Here is a 19672-nt window from a genome sequence, read left to right as displayed (position 1 = left end):
GGCTGAGTCAATTGAGTGTCACCGGGATTAAACAGTTCTGTGAGCCCTGTCAGGATTCTAGCATTTTAAGTATTTCCCCCTAAATAAAACGAGACATATAAGGTAGGTAAAGAATGTCCCTCAAATACCTACTGCCAGTAGGAATGATTTAAAGCATAATCTTAAACATTAAATAAATGTCTGTAAGTTCCTTTAAATAAAACAAAAGACAGTTATGTTGGAAATATTAATTTCAGAAGTGGAACAGATCTGCATTAAAATTAGTGGGCTGGTTGTAAGATTTCCATACTTATACAAAAGGTATATAAATTTCTTTAGCTCAAATGCCCTCCTGTAATTTAACCACATATGTTCAAATACCATGCAGTGCACAGAAATACAGAAATAAATTTAAAGAGAAAATACGTCCTTTGTCCAAGTTGCTGGTACACACACATCCATCTCCCTGCAGGTTTTGGTCCTTTCTACAGTTTTCTAAAAAGGAGCCCAAACCCGTGGGTTACACTATTGTGTTAGCGCTCACCGCATGTAAGGCTAGGTTAGTGGAGTTACGGGGGCGACACCTACCCCCTTATCCTCATCCTCCACATCCTCATGCTGTTCATATTCGCATGCTTCTGTGGCACTCACCAATCGTAAGGTCTTCAAAAAATCTCGTTCCCTTGGCTAATGAATATAACAGACAGAAGATAGGACAGCAAAGACACAAGACAGACCAGAAATGAAAAGAAGAGCATGAACAGAACTTAATGAAGGAGACCAGGTAACCAAGAAGGGGGAGAAATGTTCACAAAAAAGGAGATGACACCTGTGGAGGGGGTTACACCATCTGTCAGAAAGTGATGCTTATTTCCTTGCTATTTGTGAGTCTTTTAATAGGGGGTTATATTATGCATCTAACTTCTGATAAGAAAAAAAAAAACCCAAAGGTAAAAAAGAACAGAAGTAGTATTTTAATTATAGAATTGATTATGTAAGCAAGGTCATCAAAGTACTTCCATCTCCCAAATGCACAGCATTTAAAGTCTGAAAATGCTTCATAATCTAACCAGAACTTTTTCCAGGCAGAATTCACAGCAGCTCAAAAGATGAATGCTGCAAAACTCTGAACAGTCTGTGCTGAAAACAAATTAGTCATATGCAAAAAGGATTACATGTTCTTCAAAATAAATTATGAAATTTAAAACTTACCAAGGTGTCTCCTGAAAGAACCTCTAAAAGAGAGATCAAATTGTGTCCGTCCCTCAAGTCTTCATAGAGATCATTCACGTGTTTTCGAACCTACACAGAAAAAAGCAATTTAAAATTTTCGGTCCTAGAACCCAGATCACCCTTAAGACTCAAACAAGAAAGGGGACAAGGAGAAAACATTCCTTCATGTACATGTGCTCACTCATGTAGTGTTTTTAAAAATATTAGTATTCTCTCACTACTTAAAAAATAAGTAGTGGTGGCTCACTGGTTGAGAGTCTGCCTGCCGATGCAGGGGACACAGGTTCGTGCCCCGGTCCGGGAAGATCCCACATGCCTCGGAGCAGCTGGGCCCGTGAGCCATGGCCGCTGAGCCTGCGCATCCGGAGGCTGTGCTCCGCAACGGGAGAGGCCACAACACTGAGAGGCCCACGTACCGCAAAAAAATAAAATAAAATTTAAAAACTAAAAGAATAAATTTCAGATTAATAATTCATACAAGTAAAACTGTTAAATTTTTAACACAACAGAATATATAAAAATCTGGACAACTACATAGAGTTACAATTTCCAAAATACAGGCAGTGCCCTGACCTGAATCATGATTCCTGATACAGCAACCAAAGCCACCTCAGCAAGAGAGGTGAGTTTTTATCCCCCGGTTGGTCTTCCTAATCTCTGGGCCACAAAATCCAGGATGCCAGAGGCACACACTCCACACTTTAAAAATCCACAGATGTAGGCTGGGGAAAGGGTACATGAGACTCTGTATACTATTTTTGAAAATTCCTGTCAGTCTATGATAATTTCAAAATAAAACATTTTTTAAAATTCATATATGTGAGGACATAAGACCTCTGTCCAAAATTCTTCCGCACAGCGTAAATCTTCCTGTGGTGGAGAGTTTTCTTTCTTTCTTTTTTTTGATACCTTCTTTTTTAATATTTTACTTTACATTGAAGTAATTTGATTTACAATGTTGCGTTAGTTTCAGGTGTACAGCAAAGTGATTTAGTTATACATATACCTATTCTTTTTCAGATTCTTTTCCCATATAGGTTATTACAGAGTATTAAGCAGAGTTCCCTGTACTATGCAGTAGGTCTTTGTTGATTATCTGTTTTATATATAGTAGTGTATATATGTTAATCTCAACCTCCTAATTTATCCCTCCCATTGGAGGGTTTTCATAACCACATTTACACTAGCTGCAAGTTACAGGCCTCGTTTAAGTTTCTGATTTTAGAGCTCAAACCACCAAAGATTTCCCCCAAACTCTGCTAGTTGGCCACGCGGGGACACTTCCTGTGAATGAATGCTTGGCCCACTGTAAGGTGTCTGCCAGACAGACAATGACAGAGCAGGCTGTGAGAATGGCTGTCCCACAGTGGGCTGGTTCATCTCCATGTTCTCACCTTTGGGTGGTTCTGGGCTGCGTTACTTTGCGCTGCTCTCAGGAAAGGAGTCAAGGAAGTGGTCCAGAAAGAGGCAGAGACCAGCATCCCCCCTGTATCACTTGGGCACAGCCCTACATGCTCCCTGTCTGTGTGGTACACTCTGGAGGTTTATACACATGAGTCAAACTCCTTTGCGCTTGCAAAATGTCAGGTGAATATACAGCAGAAAGTAATACAGAGATCCAAAGTATAGTCAAAACTCTCTGACTACAGAGCAACCAGAAAGAAAGGGCCTAATGGAAACTAGAAGCAAGGCTTTGATGGGTAAGTCTTCTGGGTCTAAAAAAGAAGCTAAATTTTATTATCTTAACTGACTATCTACATGTTTTGCAGTATGTTTTATCGTCAGAAAATATTTTTGATTAGTGAAGAAAAAACTTCCCTTAAGAGTTTCGTATCAAATTTACCACCTCCTATAACAGTATTTTAGGACTTTCTGCCTAAGTCACAGAACCTTTTAATATTCCATTAATTTAATATTCAATTATCCATCTATGCATAATTACTACAAAAAATATAGGCATTAAACTCAGGCCCAACAGCTCTAAGTAATTGCTAATTCCAATAGTACCTATAAAGTGGCAAGGAAAACTGAAACAGTCAAATTACTTTTAACCAAGTGTCCCCATTTTCACAAGCTGACATTTTTATTTTGATTTCCTAATTCCCAAGGAATATCAGCTGACTCTTTGGTGTCACAAGATACAACAGTAATAGAAAGCTCAAAAATACTTCATTTTTCTAAAAAAAAGAGCATATCATAACACATTTCAGGCAATCCTTATTTAGAAGATCAATACATATCCAAATAAGTTACAAAGAGATTATTCCTTCCATTAAATATTGGGTTGGCCAAAAAGTTTGTTCAGGTTCTTCCGTAAGATGCTACGGAAAAAACTTTTTGGCCAACTCAGTATTTACCTTCCATTCAATAAATACCATTAAATGACAATCCCCTGAAGTACTCAATTACATTTCAGAGATGAACCAATTTCCAAGGATCTTTTCAGGAACAAATCTATGACATCCATGACACACATGTGTGCAGAAAAGCAACTTTATGAAATGAGCACTAATACTTAATTTTCTACTCACATACTAGACCACTGTAAGAATTCACCTGGCCTCATTCCAAGCCATGAGCTTGAATTTATAAGCCTAAGGGCCTACTTGAAAACAAGACAGAGGATGTCCATAGATGGATGAATGAATAAAGAAGATGTGATATATACACAGTGGAATATTACTCAGCCAGTAAAATGAAATCTTGCCATTTGCAACAACATGGACCTTGAGGGAATTAGACTAAGTGAAATAAGTCAGAGAAGAACAAATACCATATGATTTCACATATAAGTGGAATCTAAACAAACAACAAATGAGCAAACGAAACAAAACAAAAATCATAGATACAGAGAAAAGAATGGTGGTTGCCAGAGGGGAAGGGGTATGGGGAGTAGGTGAAACAGGCAGAGGGGATCAAAACATACCAACTTCCAGTTATAAAATAAGTAAGTCGTGGGGATGTAATGTACAGCATGGTGTCTATAGTCAATGATATTGTAGCACATACTTGAAAGCTGCCAAGAGAATAAATCCTGAAAGGTAACTTTGTCTGGTGATGGATGGTAACTACAGAGTTTTGTGGTGATCATATTGCAATGTATACAAATATCAAATCATGATGATGTAACACCTGAACCCAATACAATGTTATCTGTCAATTATACCTCAATTAAAAAAACAAGGCAGAGGAGCTAAGCTTGTGAATTTCATGCACATCAAGGCATTTAAATCTATGCACTCCTCTATGTATCTCCAGTGTAACCAGAAAGCAGACTAACTCTAAGAGCCTGAGCAGGGACATGAGAGATCACATATATGTAAACAATATTATGCAGCTCCTGACCCTTGGCCAGCTGCTGAATCCCTCAAAATAGACAACTCCATAGTGCACGTCTGACATCTTCAGAAGGTACAGTAGGAAACAAGTGCACGGTCAGGATGGGGTCCCGCAGGGCAGTAACCAACACATAGAGCTGAGTATGCCATGCGCTCTGGTCCCCTTTACCCACCGAGGCCTGCCTGAGTCACGCTTCAATCCACATGCACTTCCTCTGTCTTTCTCACTTCAGGACAGTTAAAGATGGGTTGTAATTAATAGCCAAGACATGGAAACAACCTAAACGTCTATCGACAAACGAACGGATAAAGAAGACGTGGTACATATATACAATAGAATATTACTCAGCCATAAAAAAAGAACAAAATAATGCCATTTGCAGCAACATGGATGCAACTAGAGATTGTCATACTGAGTGAAGTAAGTCAGAAAGACAACAACAAACACCATATGCTATCACTTATATGTGGAATCTAAAAGAGGACACAAATGAACCTATCTAATGAAACAGAAACAGAGTCACAGACATACAGAACAGACTTGTGGTTGCCTATCTATAAAACAGAAACAGAATCACGGACATAGAGAACAGACTAGTGGTTGCCAAGAGGGAGAGGGTTGGTGGGGGGATGGACTGGGAGTTTGGGATGAGCAGATGTAAGCTTTTATATATAGAATGGATAAACAAGAAGGTCCTACAGTATAGCACAGAGAACTATATTCAATATCCTATGATAAATCATAATAGAAAAGAATATAAAAAGAATTATTTATATGTATAACCAAATCACTTTGATACACAACAGTAATTAACACATTATAATCAACTATACTTCAATAAAAGAAAAAAAAAGATGGGTATGATTCTGAACACATATTTCACAGGAAAGCAATTTCACAACTTGCCAGATTGAACCAAACCATCTACATCAGGGAAACTTTCCACAGCAAGGTGTCCTTTTCCACCATCATATTTATGCAACAATAAAGAAAAATCAAATTAGGCATGTTTAGAGAAGAAGAAGATTATGCCAAGTAAAACCACATTAGGAAAAGAGAAAACATGTTATAAAGGGGGAAAAAAATAGGATTTTAGTCATGTTTCTGCCACAGGTCTCATGAACTAGTACCAACTGCCCAAACTCTCTGAGCCTCAATTTTCTCACCTGCAAAATGAAAGTTTGAAAACAGAAGGCCTCAAGTTCAAACCAGAGAACAAAAATTCTGTGATCTGAAAATAAAATTGTCATTGTTTTAAAAAAATCAATGTGTCAACTTAAAAGAGAAAATATGTAAAACGGAAAGCTACTCTTAAGCCTTCTGGCTTAATTTCTTAAGAATTTTAGAAAAAAATACATAAATAGAATAATTTAGCTTCTATAATGCTTGAAAACATCCTGAGTCATTGGTTATCATGGAATATTGCTTGTTTTTCCTGTCTCAGAAGATCATTCTGAGGGTCCAGAGAAATACTGTATATGAAAAACACTACATAAATGTAAGATACCATTATTCTCATCTTTATTACTCTGTATAAAACAAATGCCACCAGTATTAACAAAAATAAACAAAAATATATACACGATGAGTTATTACTAGGCACGCAACCCTGTTTAAGTGCTTTATAAGTAATGGCTCATTTTCTTCACCACAAAAGAATAGGGTAAAAGAGAATGTTAATTAAATATCAACATTATGGAACAAAAGATAAAAAATTAACATTATGGGGAAGGAGTGGTAATGGATGAACTGCGTGGAAATAACTGGGGTCCTAGATAAATATCTGATCATGTGATCAATTGGGGGTGAAAAAAGGAAGGGATTAAATAATTAAGCTGACACAGAAAAGCCTTTTATTTTGTCCAAAGTCTGAGTCATAGATATTTGGCCTGGTAACTTTCCTTCACAGATGACTGCAAACTGCCAACAGTCTCAACCTTCCACTTTCACTTTTTAATAAAACATTCTTTCTTCCCATTTTGGATATTCCCTGTGGGACAAAAAACTGTCTGAATAAACAGTGCTCGAGGAAGTGATGAGCAACGTGAAAGCACTTTGAGACACTCTGTGGTTAAATTATATAACTTGAATTACATAACAGGGATGAAGCATCCTTTTCTATATTTCATACAATACTCCCAGAATTTTGCAGTGCTTTTTAAAACATGTGTACAGCATTGCACCTACAGTTCACCCCTAGAGGGCGCTCATCTTTTGCTTAAGAAAAGTTTCCTAAGGAAGGGAAATAAAAGTAGGAGGTTAGGCTGAGATTCCAAACAAGGTCCTGGTAATGACATACTAAATACTTCCGTTTTATTTTTGATAGAGAACAGAGTAGATCATGCCAGGTCTGTATCATCTAAATGGTTTAACTGTTCAAAATACCACTCAAAATTTTTATTTTGTTAACTTGTAATTGTCTGATTTTACGTGGGCTAAATCAAATTCAACTTTGAAGATCAGATCATCATATAGCTGCTTATGTAATGTTCAAGGATACCTTTTTCAAAAGTCTGACTCTGCAGTGGTTGATGTCAATCTAGACAAATTCCACAAAAATTTTACTTCCCATACCTAAACTTGCTGCCACAGTGGAGCTGCAGTTCAGTTCAAGTCACCAAATATTTAGTAAGCATCCATCCAGGGTATCAATTGACTTCTAAGGGTGCAAAGTTGAGTAAGAGCATGCCACCTCTTGAGGCCCACAGGCTAGGATGACAGAAATTTACAGAGGGGTCTGGAGTCTGAGAAGTCCCCCCACAAAGATGGGAGTGTTCCAGGCGGAAGAAAGAACCAGAACAAAGAGCCAGGTGAGGGTGCATGCAGCTGTAGGGTGAGTTTCAGGGAAGGAAAGCGCCCGTGAACCAAGGAAACGTGAGGTAGGGGATGAGGGTGGAAGGGGGCCAGGGAGTGGAGGGGGCTTGACCTGCCACTTGAACAAGGACAGACCTTCCCAGAGCAAAGCAAAGACAGCCACTGAAGGCTTCCACGCAGAATGAGGACAGAGTATCTGACCAATATAAACCTTCTAACTATCTTGAGCAAACCTGAAGCACAGATAAAGCCCCCAAAGGTCCAATCTGTAGGCAAGGATGGAGGAAAGGTATATCGGCTGGAGGAGGGGCGGGGGGGAACAAACAGAGGTCACTTGGTAAAATGCACCTCTCCCAACCCAGCAGCAAGGAGCAAAATGCCAGAAAGGACTGCCAGGCCTCTCTTAAAGCAGTCCTACATCTGAAGGACACAGTATTCTGGAAAACAACCCCTATCTTTAGAAAGCCACATAAATAATAAAAGAAGACTTGTCCCAAGTGAGAGCGCCTCACTGCCTTAGGTGGAGAGAAAGGGGACAGTCAGCTTCAGGGAAAACTATAAGTGAAAACGTTTTTCAATGTAATTTTTTGACTTCAAACAAACACACTCAGGAAAAATAAGCAACCACATTCTCCTGGGAGAGCTCCTTACAAGTCCTACTCTATTAATATGTTACCATATAAATTATTGATAAGTAAACTGATGCTTTAAAAATACACAGAAATGCTTCAAAACAATGTATTCGCTTAGGTGCCTTATCTGAACAGTTATTACAAACTTATTTCAGTACTATTTCTTTAAGAATGGTGAAAAAATAAAACGCAGCTCAGACACTTCCTAAATTACCATAAATTCTAAATTGGTGCAGGTAAATATAAAAGGGAAATATCCTTATCTGATGTAATAAAAAGGTGATCATGCTTTTTCCTAGGCAGTATATTAGGTCAGCATTAAGGCCATACATAACTTATCTCCTTCACTGTTTTTTTTTAACCATAAAATAAAGATATTCGTCATACATCATAGGGTATGAATGAATAAAATAATGAAGAGTTTTAAACAAATCAGTGTTGGCCCTAAGTAGTACAAATAATCTGTCTACTCTATATTGGACCTGATTAGTTCTCGGATAAAGAAGATTTCTCTTTTAAGCTTTCAGGCTGACGATCTACAATCAATTAAAAAACAAGCAAAAGAGATGTTTAAAAAAAAAAAAATCAAAAAAAAAAAAAAAACAAGCAAAAAACAACAAGGTCTTCTCTAGTCTTTCACTACAAGGTAGAACTATAGGTTGTTAAATAAAATAAGAGCATCTTTCTTACTGATAAACACTTTATGATTTGGGGGCATTTTAGTCACGGTTTCACCCAGGTACTTCTTATATTCTCTTCTGTACAGCTTCACCATTGTCGTAGGAACCTTTACAAAAGGCGATTCCGATTTTTAGAAAGTTTAAAGCAAGAAGCTCTTTTCTGTAACAATTTGTTTGGGGTTTGGTGGCTGGTTCTGGTTTGGTTTGGTCTGATTTGGGTCTACCTTTCCTTCCAGGTCTTCCCTTTAGTCCACAGGAAAACAGACAAAAATCTATTTTTGCATGTGTCTCCCCATTATCCTGTGGATCTTTCATCGCCTGCAGACCTGTATAGGCCTTGGTGCTAAACACTTATAAATAATGTAATTGAAAGGGGAAAATGAACTTAGAAATCAATTACTCTGCATATTAATTATTTTGTATCTGCCCACTGTTTTTGAAGTTAATTTTCATTAAAGATGTGGTCTAGGGACCTCCCTCCTGGCACAGTGGTGAAGAATCCGCCTGCCAATGCAGGGGACACGGGTTTGAGCCCTGGTCTGGGAAGATCCCACATGCTGCGGAGCAACTAAGCCCGTGCACCATAACTACTGATCCTGCGCTCTAGAGCCCGCGAGCCACACCTACTGAGCCCATGAGCCACAGCTACTGAAGCCAGTGCGCCTAGAGCTCATGCTCTGCAACAAGAGAAGCCACCCCAATGAGAAGCCTGCGCACCACAACGAGAATCGCCCCCGCTCGCCGCAACTAGAGAAAGCCCACATGCACCAACAAAGACCCAACAGAGCCATAAATAAATAAATTTATTGAAAAAAAAAAAAAAGATGTGGTCTAAACAACCTCTATACTACAATGTCAAACAAAGGAACATGGGTTCACAAAGACAACAGCGTCATCCATTCCATGTAGGCTTTAAAAGGTAGGAGGGGGCTTTTTCAGATGAGACTAAAGGATGTTTCTGCCCAAGACTGTCCTAAGGGTCAAATACTGCGATGTTTTGGCAGGAGGATGTGGGCCTCTCCTTTTAAAAGTTTATAAAATATCTTCCTAGCTCACTACTTACATAAACCTTTCTTTAAACTATTTATCACTTCAAGAAATCACAGCAAGTCCTAATCTATCAGAACAGTTTTCAATGATAACACAAGGAAAAGGAAAGGTACCAATCACTGGCATTTTTATACTCACCTCTTTCCCATTCACCTTCTCACAATTTGGGCAAAAGGAAGAAAAAGCTGGGAGAATGGGAATCAGAATCACTAACTTCTAATGAATAGTTAATAAGCTAGTCAATGAAACTAAATTTTGAAATAAATGTAAATGTGTGACTGCCGTGATGTAACAAGACAAATGATGACAACTCTGCTGAATACTTTTAAACCAGTGATGCACTACATGAGCTCATATGTGTCAAGTCCTAAAAACAGAACTGGATGTAAAATGAGCCTGTTTGACACAGGTAACCCATAGCTACAGTATCAAAGTCCTGCTCTGTTATCACCAACATTTTAAACAGATTCCACTGTATTGTCAAATTCTAGCTTTTACTGGAAAAGTTTTGAAACAGAATTGTGCATATTTTTCAAGAAAAATCATGTAAAATTATTTTCTTAAACTTTCATTTAAGTTACAGACATGACCAAAATTTACAACTAGTTCAAAAAATGTGTATATCCTCAATAAACCCCCACTTAATGACTCCAACATCGTAAGTTAGGTTCAGATTAATTATTAGAAACTGGAGATGCATTCAGGTAAATATATCCAGTTCCCAGATGAAAATAAAGATAGCTCCTGGAATAGAGAAACATACCAGTCATTGTCCCTTAACGCCAAGTCACTTTAGCAGACTGATTTTCTTCTTAACACCTGTCTATTATCCATTTCAAAGAAGCCTCCACCATGGTTGGCGATAAGAAGGAATAACTTTGGGGGTTGGAGGAGGGGGAGGGAGGCACCGCAGGGCACCCAGGAGTCCAGAGTAAGAGCTTTGAACACTGAGGAGGGGGCAGGAGGACCCTCAGCAGCTGCTGAGTGGAGAGAGAAGAGTCCAGGAGAGGGACAGAGAGGAGTGACAAAAACTTTGCTTACTGAACACTTTTGAGCTGAATCATCTCCTTGGGGCTTGTTTCAAATGCCCTACAGGCTGTCAATGCCAAACCTGTTCCACAGTAATTCAACAATGAAGTAGACACTTGCCCCAAATAGGAACTGTCCTCTTTCCTTTTGGCACCATGTAAAATACCTTTTACAGGAACCCTCCTACACTGCTGCTGGGAATGTAAGTTGGTAACAGCCACTATGGAGGTTCCTTAAAAAATTAAAAATAGAGCTACCATATGATCCTGCAATCCCACTCCTGGGCATGTATCCAGAGAAAACCATCATTCAAAAAGATACATGCACCCTAATGTTCATTGAAGCACTATTCACAGTAGCCAAGACATGGAAGCAACCTAAATGTCCATCAACAGATAAATGGATAAAGAAGATATGGGGGGGGGGGGTGTTGTGTGTTTTTGTGTGTGTGTGTGTGTATATAAGAGGATGGAATAATGCCACCTGCAGCAACCTAGAGATTATCATACTAAGTAAGCCAGATAGAGAAGGACAAATACTATACAATATTGCTTTAATATGGAATCTAAAAAAATGATACAAATGAACTTATTTACAAAACAGAAAAAGGCTCACAGACATAGAAAACAAACTTACAGTTACCAAAGGGGAAAAGGGTGTGGGGGAGGGATAAATTAGGAGGTTGGGATTAACATGTACACACTACTATATATAAAATAGATAGCCAACAAGGTCCTACTGTATAGCACAGGGAACTTTACTCAATATTTTGTAATAACCTATAAGGGAAAAGAATCTGAAAAGGAATATACATATCTACATATATATATATAGATATATATAAACTGAATCACTGTGCTGTACGCCTGAAACTAACATGATATTGTAAATCAACTATACTTCAATTTAAAATTTTTTTAAAATGAATAAAATACCTTTTACAACATAGCTGTTTATAGCAAAAAGAAGCACAATCACAGGGCACACAGAAAAGCCAAGAACCAACTGAGCCCTCAAGGACTAACTTCTTCTCCTTCACGGAGGATGACTAGCCACTTGTGTGCCACTTGCTGGAATGGTTATAACATGAGTCAGGCTGCAGGCTGGGGAGGAAGCGGGACCCTCGTGGAGAGAGTGGGGCAGATACTGTGGGTAAGGCGCCAGGGCGGGGGAGCCGGTGAGCAGGGCTGCCTTCTGGTCACACCAACACGGGCACTTCCCTCGCCGCTTTCAGAACACTGGCCAAGAGACTTCCAAAGGGGGATGACACAAATGGTTGCTTCACGTCTTTTGAAGTCTCAAGGAATGGAAAATCTCAGGGGTCTCTCAGGAGCACATTTTATAGTTCTGAGCATACCACGATGCTCTCTGATACTTTACATGCAACTAATTCACCCTTCTTTAAACATAAGCCCATGTCCTCAAGTCCTTACAAGTAAACAATTGAGAACAACTGGTTGCATCCTCTTCATTAAACCTTTGAAATAACCTGGGATTATGACCAAGACAACTGCAATGGGGAGATGAACATGGAAACTATTTTTAAAGACACCCCCAGACGATGCAATTCCTCTGTCTCTGCTCTCATCCATGCTAATGCCTAAAACCTCTTGCCTGTTAAAATGCTTCCTTAAATCCAGATGAAACTCCAAGGCCCCCAGTACCATGATTTATATTTTCCAAACTAAAACCACTGCTAAACATATCTAGGAAACAGATATGTTTGGAGGGAATCATAAATACTGGATTATTCCATTAATTACTTAATGAAAAAATTTTTTGACAAATGTTATATATGCTGTGGTTGAAACGAATCTCTGCCACAGAATTATATCTTTTGTGGGAAAATTCAAACTTGCAAAGATGCCATCAATTTCATCAAAGTGATCACCTCCCAGGGATGGAGTGGGAGGCTGGGGTTAGCAGATGTAAGCTTTTATTAATATAGAATGGATAAACAACAAGGTCCTACTGTATAGCACAGGGAACTATATTCAATGTCCTATGATAAACCACAATGGAAAAGAATTATTAAAAAAAGAAGGTATATGTATGTAAAACTGAATCACTTTGCTGTACAGCTGAAATTAACACAACATTGTAAATCAACTATACTTTAATTTTTAAAAAGTGATAATCTCCTAAATGACATTACAATTTTGCCAAATTTCCAGATGCCAACCTGCTCGACAGAGACTCATAGACCACAAATGCTCAGCGGCTACTCCGCGCAGGTGTTCACGACCAGAATCAGAGGCGATGCCCAAGTATATCTCATACTAAAGCCTAAAATCTAAGTGGACACTATTTCCCCTCCAGCCCCTGTTCTGAGCATCCTCTCTTTTAAACAGACACATTTCACCAAGAGTAGGCTGGAACCAGGTACCACCTAGCAAATCAGGGGCCACATTTCCGAAGGTGAACCCAGGACACAGCTGTGGGTACACTGCAGGACATGTAGGTCCCAATGCCTTAACGGGACAGCTGCATGTCCAGTCCCAAAAGCTAAGAGAATTTGAAAGGAATGTTGGCTGAATAGTTGAGGTCATATTCTCAAAGCCCCCACTGTCGGTGGTATTTCTCTGCTTGCTTCATGGTTATTCCTTCTACCCAAAATGCTGTTCTGTCCCATTCCTCCTACAGCTATTGAATCTTACTTTTCCTTCAAGGTCAAGCTCTAATATTGCCCAAACCATGAAGGCTTCCCTCTTCTGCCCTCCCACATTCCTTGGTTTATACCAAGACACCGATCATCATCTTCCTTAAAGAATAGTTTTACATATATGATATACACAAGCATAAGCCCCTTAAAAGGACAGAGCTGTGTCTTAGGGCCTCACTATAAATGCCTCATGCTTTGCACATTACCTTTCACACAGTAGACTGTCAAAGAAGTTTTGTTCAATAAATAAAAGATTAGTCATCTGTACTTTGCCTGTGACCTTAGCCTTGCCCTCGGCTGTGGGCCCCTGAGTGCCTGCCCAGTGATGGGGAAAAAAGAGAAACTCAGGAAATAAAATTATGAACTCCACCATCTACTTCCCAGCAGGGGATTTGTCTTTGCCTGCAAGGCCCACCACGGCATCTGTGAGAGTTAGTACCTGGCATCATGCCCTATCACACAGGTGGAGCTAAATAAATGCTGCTGAAGGACTAACACGCAGAGGGAGACCGCCATTCCTGAACACCAAGTCTTCTAAGTGTTCCCCCTGACCCATCTAAATTGGTCTGATAAATGACCAATGACAGAATGGTGTTCATATAAATCAAGTTTCAAGACTTAGTAAAGAATCTTTTAAAAAATGTTTTTGGTAAAAATCTATACATCAATGGAACCCAATCCAGAAATAGACTCACACATTTATGGACAACTGGTTTTTGTTGAAAGAACAAAGGCAATTCAGTGTTGAATCTTTTCAACAACTGACGCTGGGAAACTAATATCTATGGTGCAAAAGGATTCATTTGGACCTTTTCCTCAAAGTGGATCAGAGACCTAAATATAAGAGCTAAAACTATACAACTGTTACATGAAAACATACAAGTAAATCTTTGCAACCTTGGCTTAGGCAAAGATATCTTATAAATGACACCAAAAGCATAAGTGATAAAAGAAAATTCAGTAATAAGAGGGCATATAGCCCAACTAAAAAATAGGCAAAGATCTGAACAGATACTTCACCAAAGATATACAAATGGCCAATAAGCACATGAAAAGAGGCTAAATGTCATTACTTGTTAGAGAAACACGATAGCTAAAATCAAAAAGACAGACAAGAACAAGTATTAGCAAGGATTTAGAGAAAACAGAACCCTCACACATTGCTAGTAGAAATACAAAATGGTGCAACCACTTTGGAAAATAGTTTTGCAGTTTTTTAAACTGTTAACTAGATTTACCAAATGACCCAGCAATTCCACTCCTAGATGAATATCTAAGATAAATGAAAACATGTGTTCATACAAAGACTTGTATGTTTATGTTTATAGCAGCATTGTTCATAATAGCCAAAAAGTGGAAACAACCCAATGTCAATCTACTGTTAAACAGAAAAACAGAACGTGATATATGAATAGAATGGAATACTGCTTGACAATAAAAATGAATGAATACCTGCTACCACATGGACAAACATCGAAAAACAACAACAGCAAAACAACAACAAAAACCCAATGCTAAGTGGGAGAAGCCAGAGCCAAAAAAACACACATCATAATGATTCTATTTATGTGAAATATACAGAAAAGGCAAATCTCTTGAGATATCAGCAGTTTCCTAGGGCTGAGGGGAGTGGGAAGAACAAAGCAAATGAGCACAATGTTTCTTTTCAGGGCAATGGAAGTGCTTTAAAATTAGACTGGTGTTGATGTCACAACTCTATAAATTTACTAAAAATCATTCAATTTTATATACACTTTTAAAAAGTGATTTTTATGGTATGTAAAATATATCTCCTAAAAGCTGCTCTTAAAAATATTTAACTCACACTCCCTTTGAGTTACTGAGTGGCAGAAATGTTTGCACATGGGACATGTTTACACTCAACACAATTCAACAGGAATTAATAACAGTGCCCAGAATATAGGACAGGATGTCAGACTGTTCTAATCTGGAAGTACACACAACAGAAATACATTTAAAAGCATGTATAATTTGTATTTATTGAAAGAAGTTCCAAAAATAATTAATATTTAATTAAATAAAAGGACTAATCATACTACTAATAAAGCTGGAAAAGCTGGCAATGCCAACCACTACAAAACCTTTCATCTAAACGAAAAAGGAGAATCTATCTTAGAAGAGCAAAGAGTAAATGGAATAGTCAAACTTAAAGGGCTACCCAGTGATCTAGTTGGGAAACAGATCTAATTTGAGGGACAAGGGACACATTTTCTCGGCTTTTCATCAGCTTACTTACTATAAACTCTTATTTGAAGTGGGTGTATCTTTCATGACTACATCTTGACTCACAGAGGATTATCACAGAAAGAAAATTTTGCCTAAGAAATAAAGCAATGTACTGAGCTGGCCTTTTCAAATACCATTTTGTTAAGTAAATCAAAGAGGGAAGCACATTCAGCAAAGGAGCTGTAAAAAAATTAATAAACAAAAACCTCAACTAAATAGAGTCAGGATACCAGCAGAAGGAGCTCTCAAGCCCTGTGATGACAGCAGAGCCCAACAGGAAGAAGGCTTATCTTCCTTGCTGGCGAAGGCTCAGCCAATGAAAAGTCATGGACTCTTTGTTAATTACAGCCCTCCCACCTTCCTTTCCACTCTATAAAAGCAGCTCCCTCCCTTGCCATGTGGGGACTTGCACATTGCTCCGCAAGGCTGCAGGCCCTGAACTGCAATTGTCTGCAGATCTTGAATAAACCATCTCTGCTGGAGAAATATCTGGCAGTCTAATTTGTTTCAGGTCACTGCAGCTATGGTATAAAACTTCATTCACAGAACCATAGCTGGCCTTACATGTAGGAAAAGAAAGCCATCTTCACAAATGGATTTGGAGGAAAGTGAATACACACAAAATCTTACCCTAAATATATACAAAACCTCACCCAGAGATAGAGCTCCACAAATATTTTCTGTGACGAGCCAGACGTTAAAAATTTTTGGATTTAAGGGTCACGTGGTACAATAATACATAAACGAATGCTCTGGCTGGGTTCAGTATAATTATTTATGGACAATGAATTTTGAATTTCATATAATTTTCATGTGTACCCAAATAATATTCCTCTTTTGATTTGTTTTCAATTCTTTAAAAATGTAAAAATAATTCTTAGCTCATGGGCTGTTCCAAAGGACAGGTTGTGGCCTGGTTTGGCCCTCAGGCCATATTTGCAGTCCTCCCACGGGAACTATCACCAAGATATTTGAAACACAAATACCCTTAGGAATAGCAACACATTAGTCATTATCAGGCCATTCCTGCAAAGGAGATGAATTATCCAATTGCCTTCCCTTCCCATAGCAAATTCAGAGTGGAAAAGACTAAGATTTACAAAATAACATTATCTTGCTCTTCTCTGAAAATGAAATCAATACTTGTTCTTTGTAGAAAAACTGGAAAATGGTTAAGACTAAAGGAGTTATCCTTCGACAAAGGAGAAAAAATCCGTAAAGGTAAGTAAACAGGTAAACAGGTCAACACATACTAAGGTAGGGAGGTGGAAGGTCACAGATAATGTAAAAGGAGTTGACCCATGGAGTAGATAACTTTGGCCCACGCTCTTGTTATACAGCTGTGATTACTGGGTAGACTTTCCTTCAACTCATTTTCTGCCTTCAACTCAAGGATCTTAACAATTTCAAAAGTAAAAACTCAAACAGAACATGCTAGAAAAAGAAAGATATGACAAAAATCCTATCATATAAAAATGAAATAAAGGAGATGGAAGTATTGACAGAAAAGTTTTAAGAAAGGGACAAAATAATTTCTTCACATATTTAAGAGCTGACCTATGTGTTTTATACCATTCTGAGGGGCTGTCCCAAGATAAGAGGGTGAGAGTTATAATAGACAAATTCTGGGCAATGAAAGACATAGCTCAGCTACAACTCAAGTAGACCAAAAGTGTAAGTTATCTATAAATTAGAAAACCAATGACCCATAAGAAAGGCTGTGAGAAAACATTCCTGCAATGACAACCAAATTAACTAGATCCTGTCCAAATCTGGGATTCGAATTAACACAAAATTAATTAAACTTGCTTAAAAGCAGTCATTTCCAAAATTCTCCTGCAGGATTTCTCAAAGGGATGTTAATAGATATTCTTTGATAAAAAGAATCCATGACCAAGTGAATTTGTGAAACACTGGATTTAACAGGGTTCTTTACCACAAAAGTTCAGTCTTTAATATGCTAATATGTACCGTAAATCTCTTCAATCTGGGAAGGCTGCTTTCCAAACTCTCTTGGCAAAGGAAACCTTTTTATCCCCACAAGGCATCTCACAACACTGGTGTCCCTGGGAAGCTGATTTGAAAAATGCTGCTCTTTGCAAGAAATATATATATATATGTTTTTATTTGATCTTGTCAACTCTGGAAAATTAATTTTTAAATCCAGCAAGAAAAGTCTTAATCAGAAATTAATTTACAAGACAAAAGTTTGGAATTTAACAACCAAGAAGAAACATTAAAACTGCTCTATTATAAACTCACAGGTGGGGCTTCCCTGGTGGCGCAGCGGTTGAGAATCCGCCTGCCAATGCAGGGGACACGGGTTCGAGCCTTGGTCCGGGAAGATCCCACATGCCGCGGAGCAACTAGGCCCGTGAGCCACAACTACTGAGCCTGCGCGTCTGGAGCCTGTGCTCCGCAACAAGAGAGGCCGCGACAGTGAGAGGCCCACGCACCGCAATGAAGAGTGGCCCCCGCTCGCCACAACTAGAGAAAGCCCTCGCACAGAAACGAAGACCCAACACAGCCAAAAATAAATAAATAAATAAAATTTAAAAAAAAATAAATAAATAAAAAATAAACTCACAGGTGTAGAGAACAAACTAGTGGTTACCAGTGGGGAGAGGAAAGGGGAGAAGGCAAGATAGGGGTAGGGGATTAAGAGGTACAAACTATTATGTAGAAAATAAATAAGCTACAAGGATATACTGTACAACACAGGGAACACAGCCAATATTTTAGGATAACTATAAATGGAGTATAACCCTTAAAAATTGTGAATCACTATTTTGTACATCTATAACTTACATAACATCGTACATCAACTATACCTTGACTTTTAAAAATTGTTCTGTTATATACAAAGCTCAGTAACATCAAAGTGTCTGCAAATACGGCTTCTTAAGTTTTTTAAGCTTATGTATAATAAGAGTTAGATGTTTAAAACATTTGGGAACAATAACATATTGTGAGATTAGAAAAAGGATAACCCTGAAACTCATTAACTTGGACAACAGATCTATAGGAAACATTTCTACTTTTAGAAACTGTCAGGGCACCTATATTATATCTTTTTGGTATAACTGTACTTAAATCTAAGAAATGGAATTTTTACACTATTCTTTAAGAATTTATTAAGTAGTACTGTTTTTTGGAGATTTTAAAGCACTGCTCTGTGGATTACTTTATCTAGGCTAAACTCAACCAGGGATGTGATAGCACACAAATAATCCAGTGGGCTGCCAACACTCACAGCATCTCACCTCAACTGCCATACCCACAGGAAGGAAAAAGGTATTAGCATGGGCCTCAGCCAGACCATGAAAAACACACTCTCTTATTTAGAGTTCACCATCTAACTGGCATCCAACACCGTGATAGAAAAAAAAAACACTGCCCATGTACATACTGGCCGTCCTCTCTTGTCAATATATAGGCAATAATATGACTCAAACCCATAAAAACGCAAACATCAGGACCACCAGTGCCACTGTTATGGAAGAGAGGAGTACAAACCTGAAGCTCTTTGATGATCTTAAACGTCTCTAAAGAGGGCACTATTCTCTGTTTTACAGATGAGGAAACAGAAACTTAGAAAGGTTCAAAGTTAATTTTATACACACACACACACACACACACACACACATACATACACACACGTACAACCGAATCGCTGTGCTGTATACCTGAAACTTACACGGCATTATAAATCAACTATACTTCAATTTAAATTTTTAAAATAAAAAGAGGAAGAGGCTTTTATAAATCCACACACACAAAAAAAGGTTCAAGGTCACACATCTCTAGCATGTGAGCCCAAGCAGCTCAGTCCAGGGCCCGTGCTTTCAACCACCACACGGCACCACCTCCTCTGGGCTCCACAGCACAGTGAGGGAAGATGTTGCAACAAGTAGGACTAGCTTAGAAAAACCACCCACCAGGACAGACTACAGGCATGACTAGCTTATTTCTATGCTGCCTTCCTACCCGCCCTGCCCCCAGGCATT

At 38.5% G+C, this 19672-nt stretch overlaps 1 protein-coding gene across 8 annotated transcripts in view; it reads right to left on the bottom strand.

Moving 5' to 3' along the window:
- Nucleotides 1-19672, bottom strand: part of DST (dystonin) — a 496581-nt gene that overhangs the window by 238264 nt on the left and 238645 nt on the right. For 5 of the 8 annotated variants that reach the window (XM_065886381.1, XM_065886382.1, XM_065886380.1 and 2 more), the window contains one exon: nt 1192-1281. In XM_065886381.1, the coding sequence (XP_065742453.1) occupies nt 1192-1281 (90 nt within the window). Of the gene's footprint in view, nt 1-567; nt 667-1191; nt 1282-19672 lie in introns of all 8 variants that reach the window. The other 3 variants (XM_065886378.1, XM_065886379.1, XM_065886377.1) reach the window with 1 other exon arrangement.

The sequence above is a fragment of the Phocoena phocoena genome, chromosome 10 (genome assembly GCF_963924675.1).
Source record: "Phocoena phocoena chromosome 10, mPhoPho1.1, whole genome shotgun sequence".
Classification (NCBI taxonomy): Eukaryota; Metazoa; Chordata; class Mammalia; order Artiodactyla; family Phocoenidae; genus Phocoena; species Phocoena phocoena.
The sequence above is the reverse complement of the archived record's forward strand: the minus strand, read 5'-3'. Positions and strand labels throughout refer to the sequence as shown.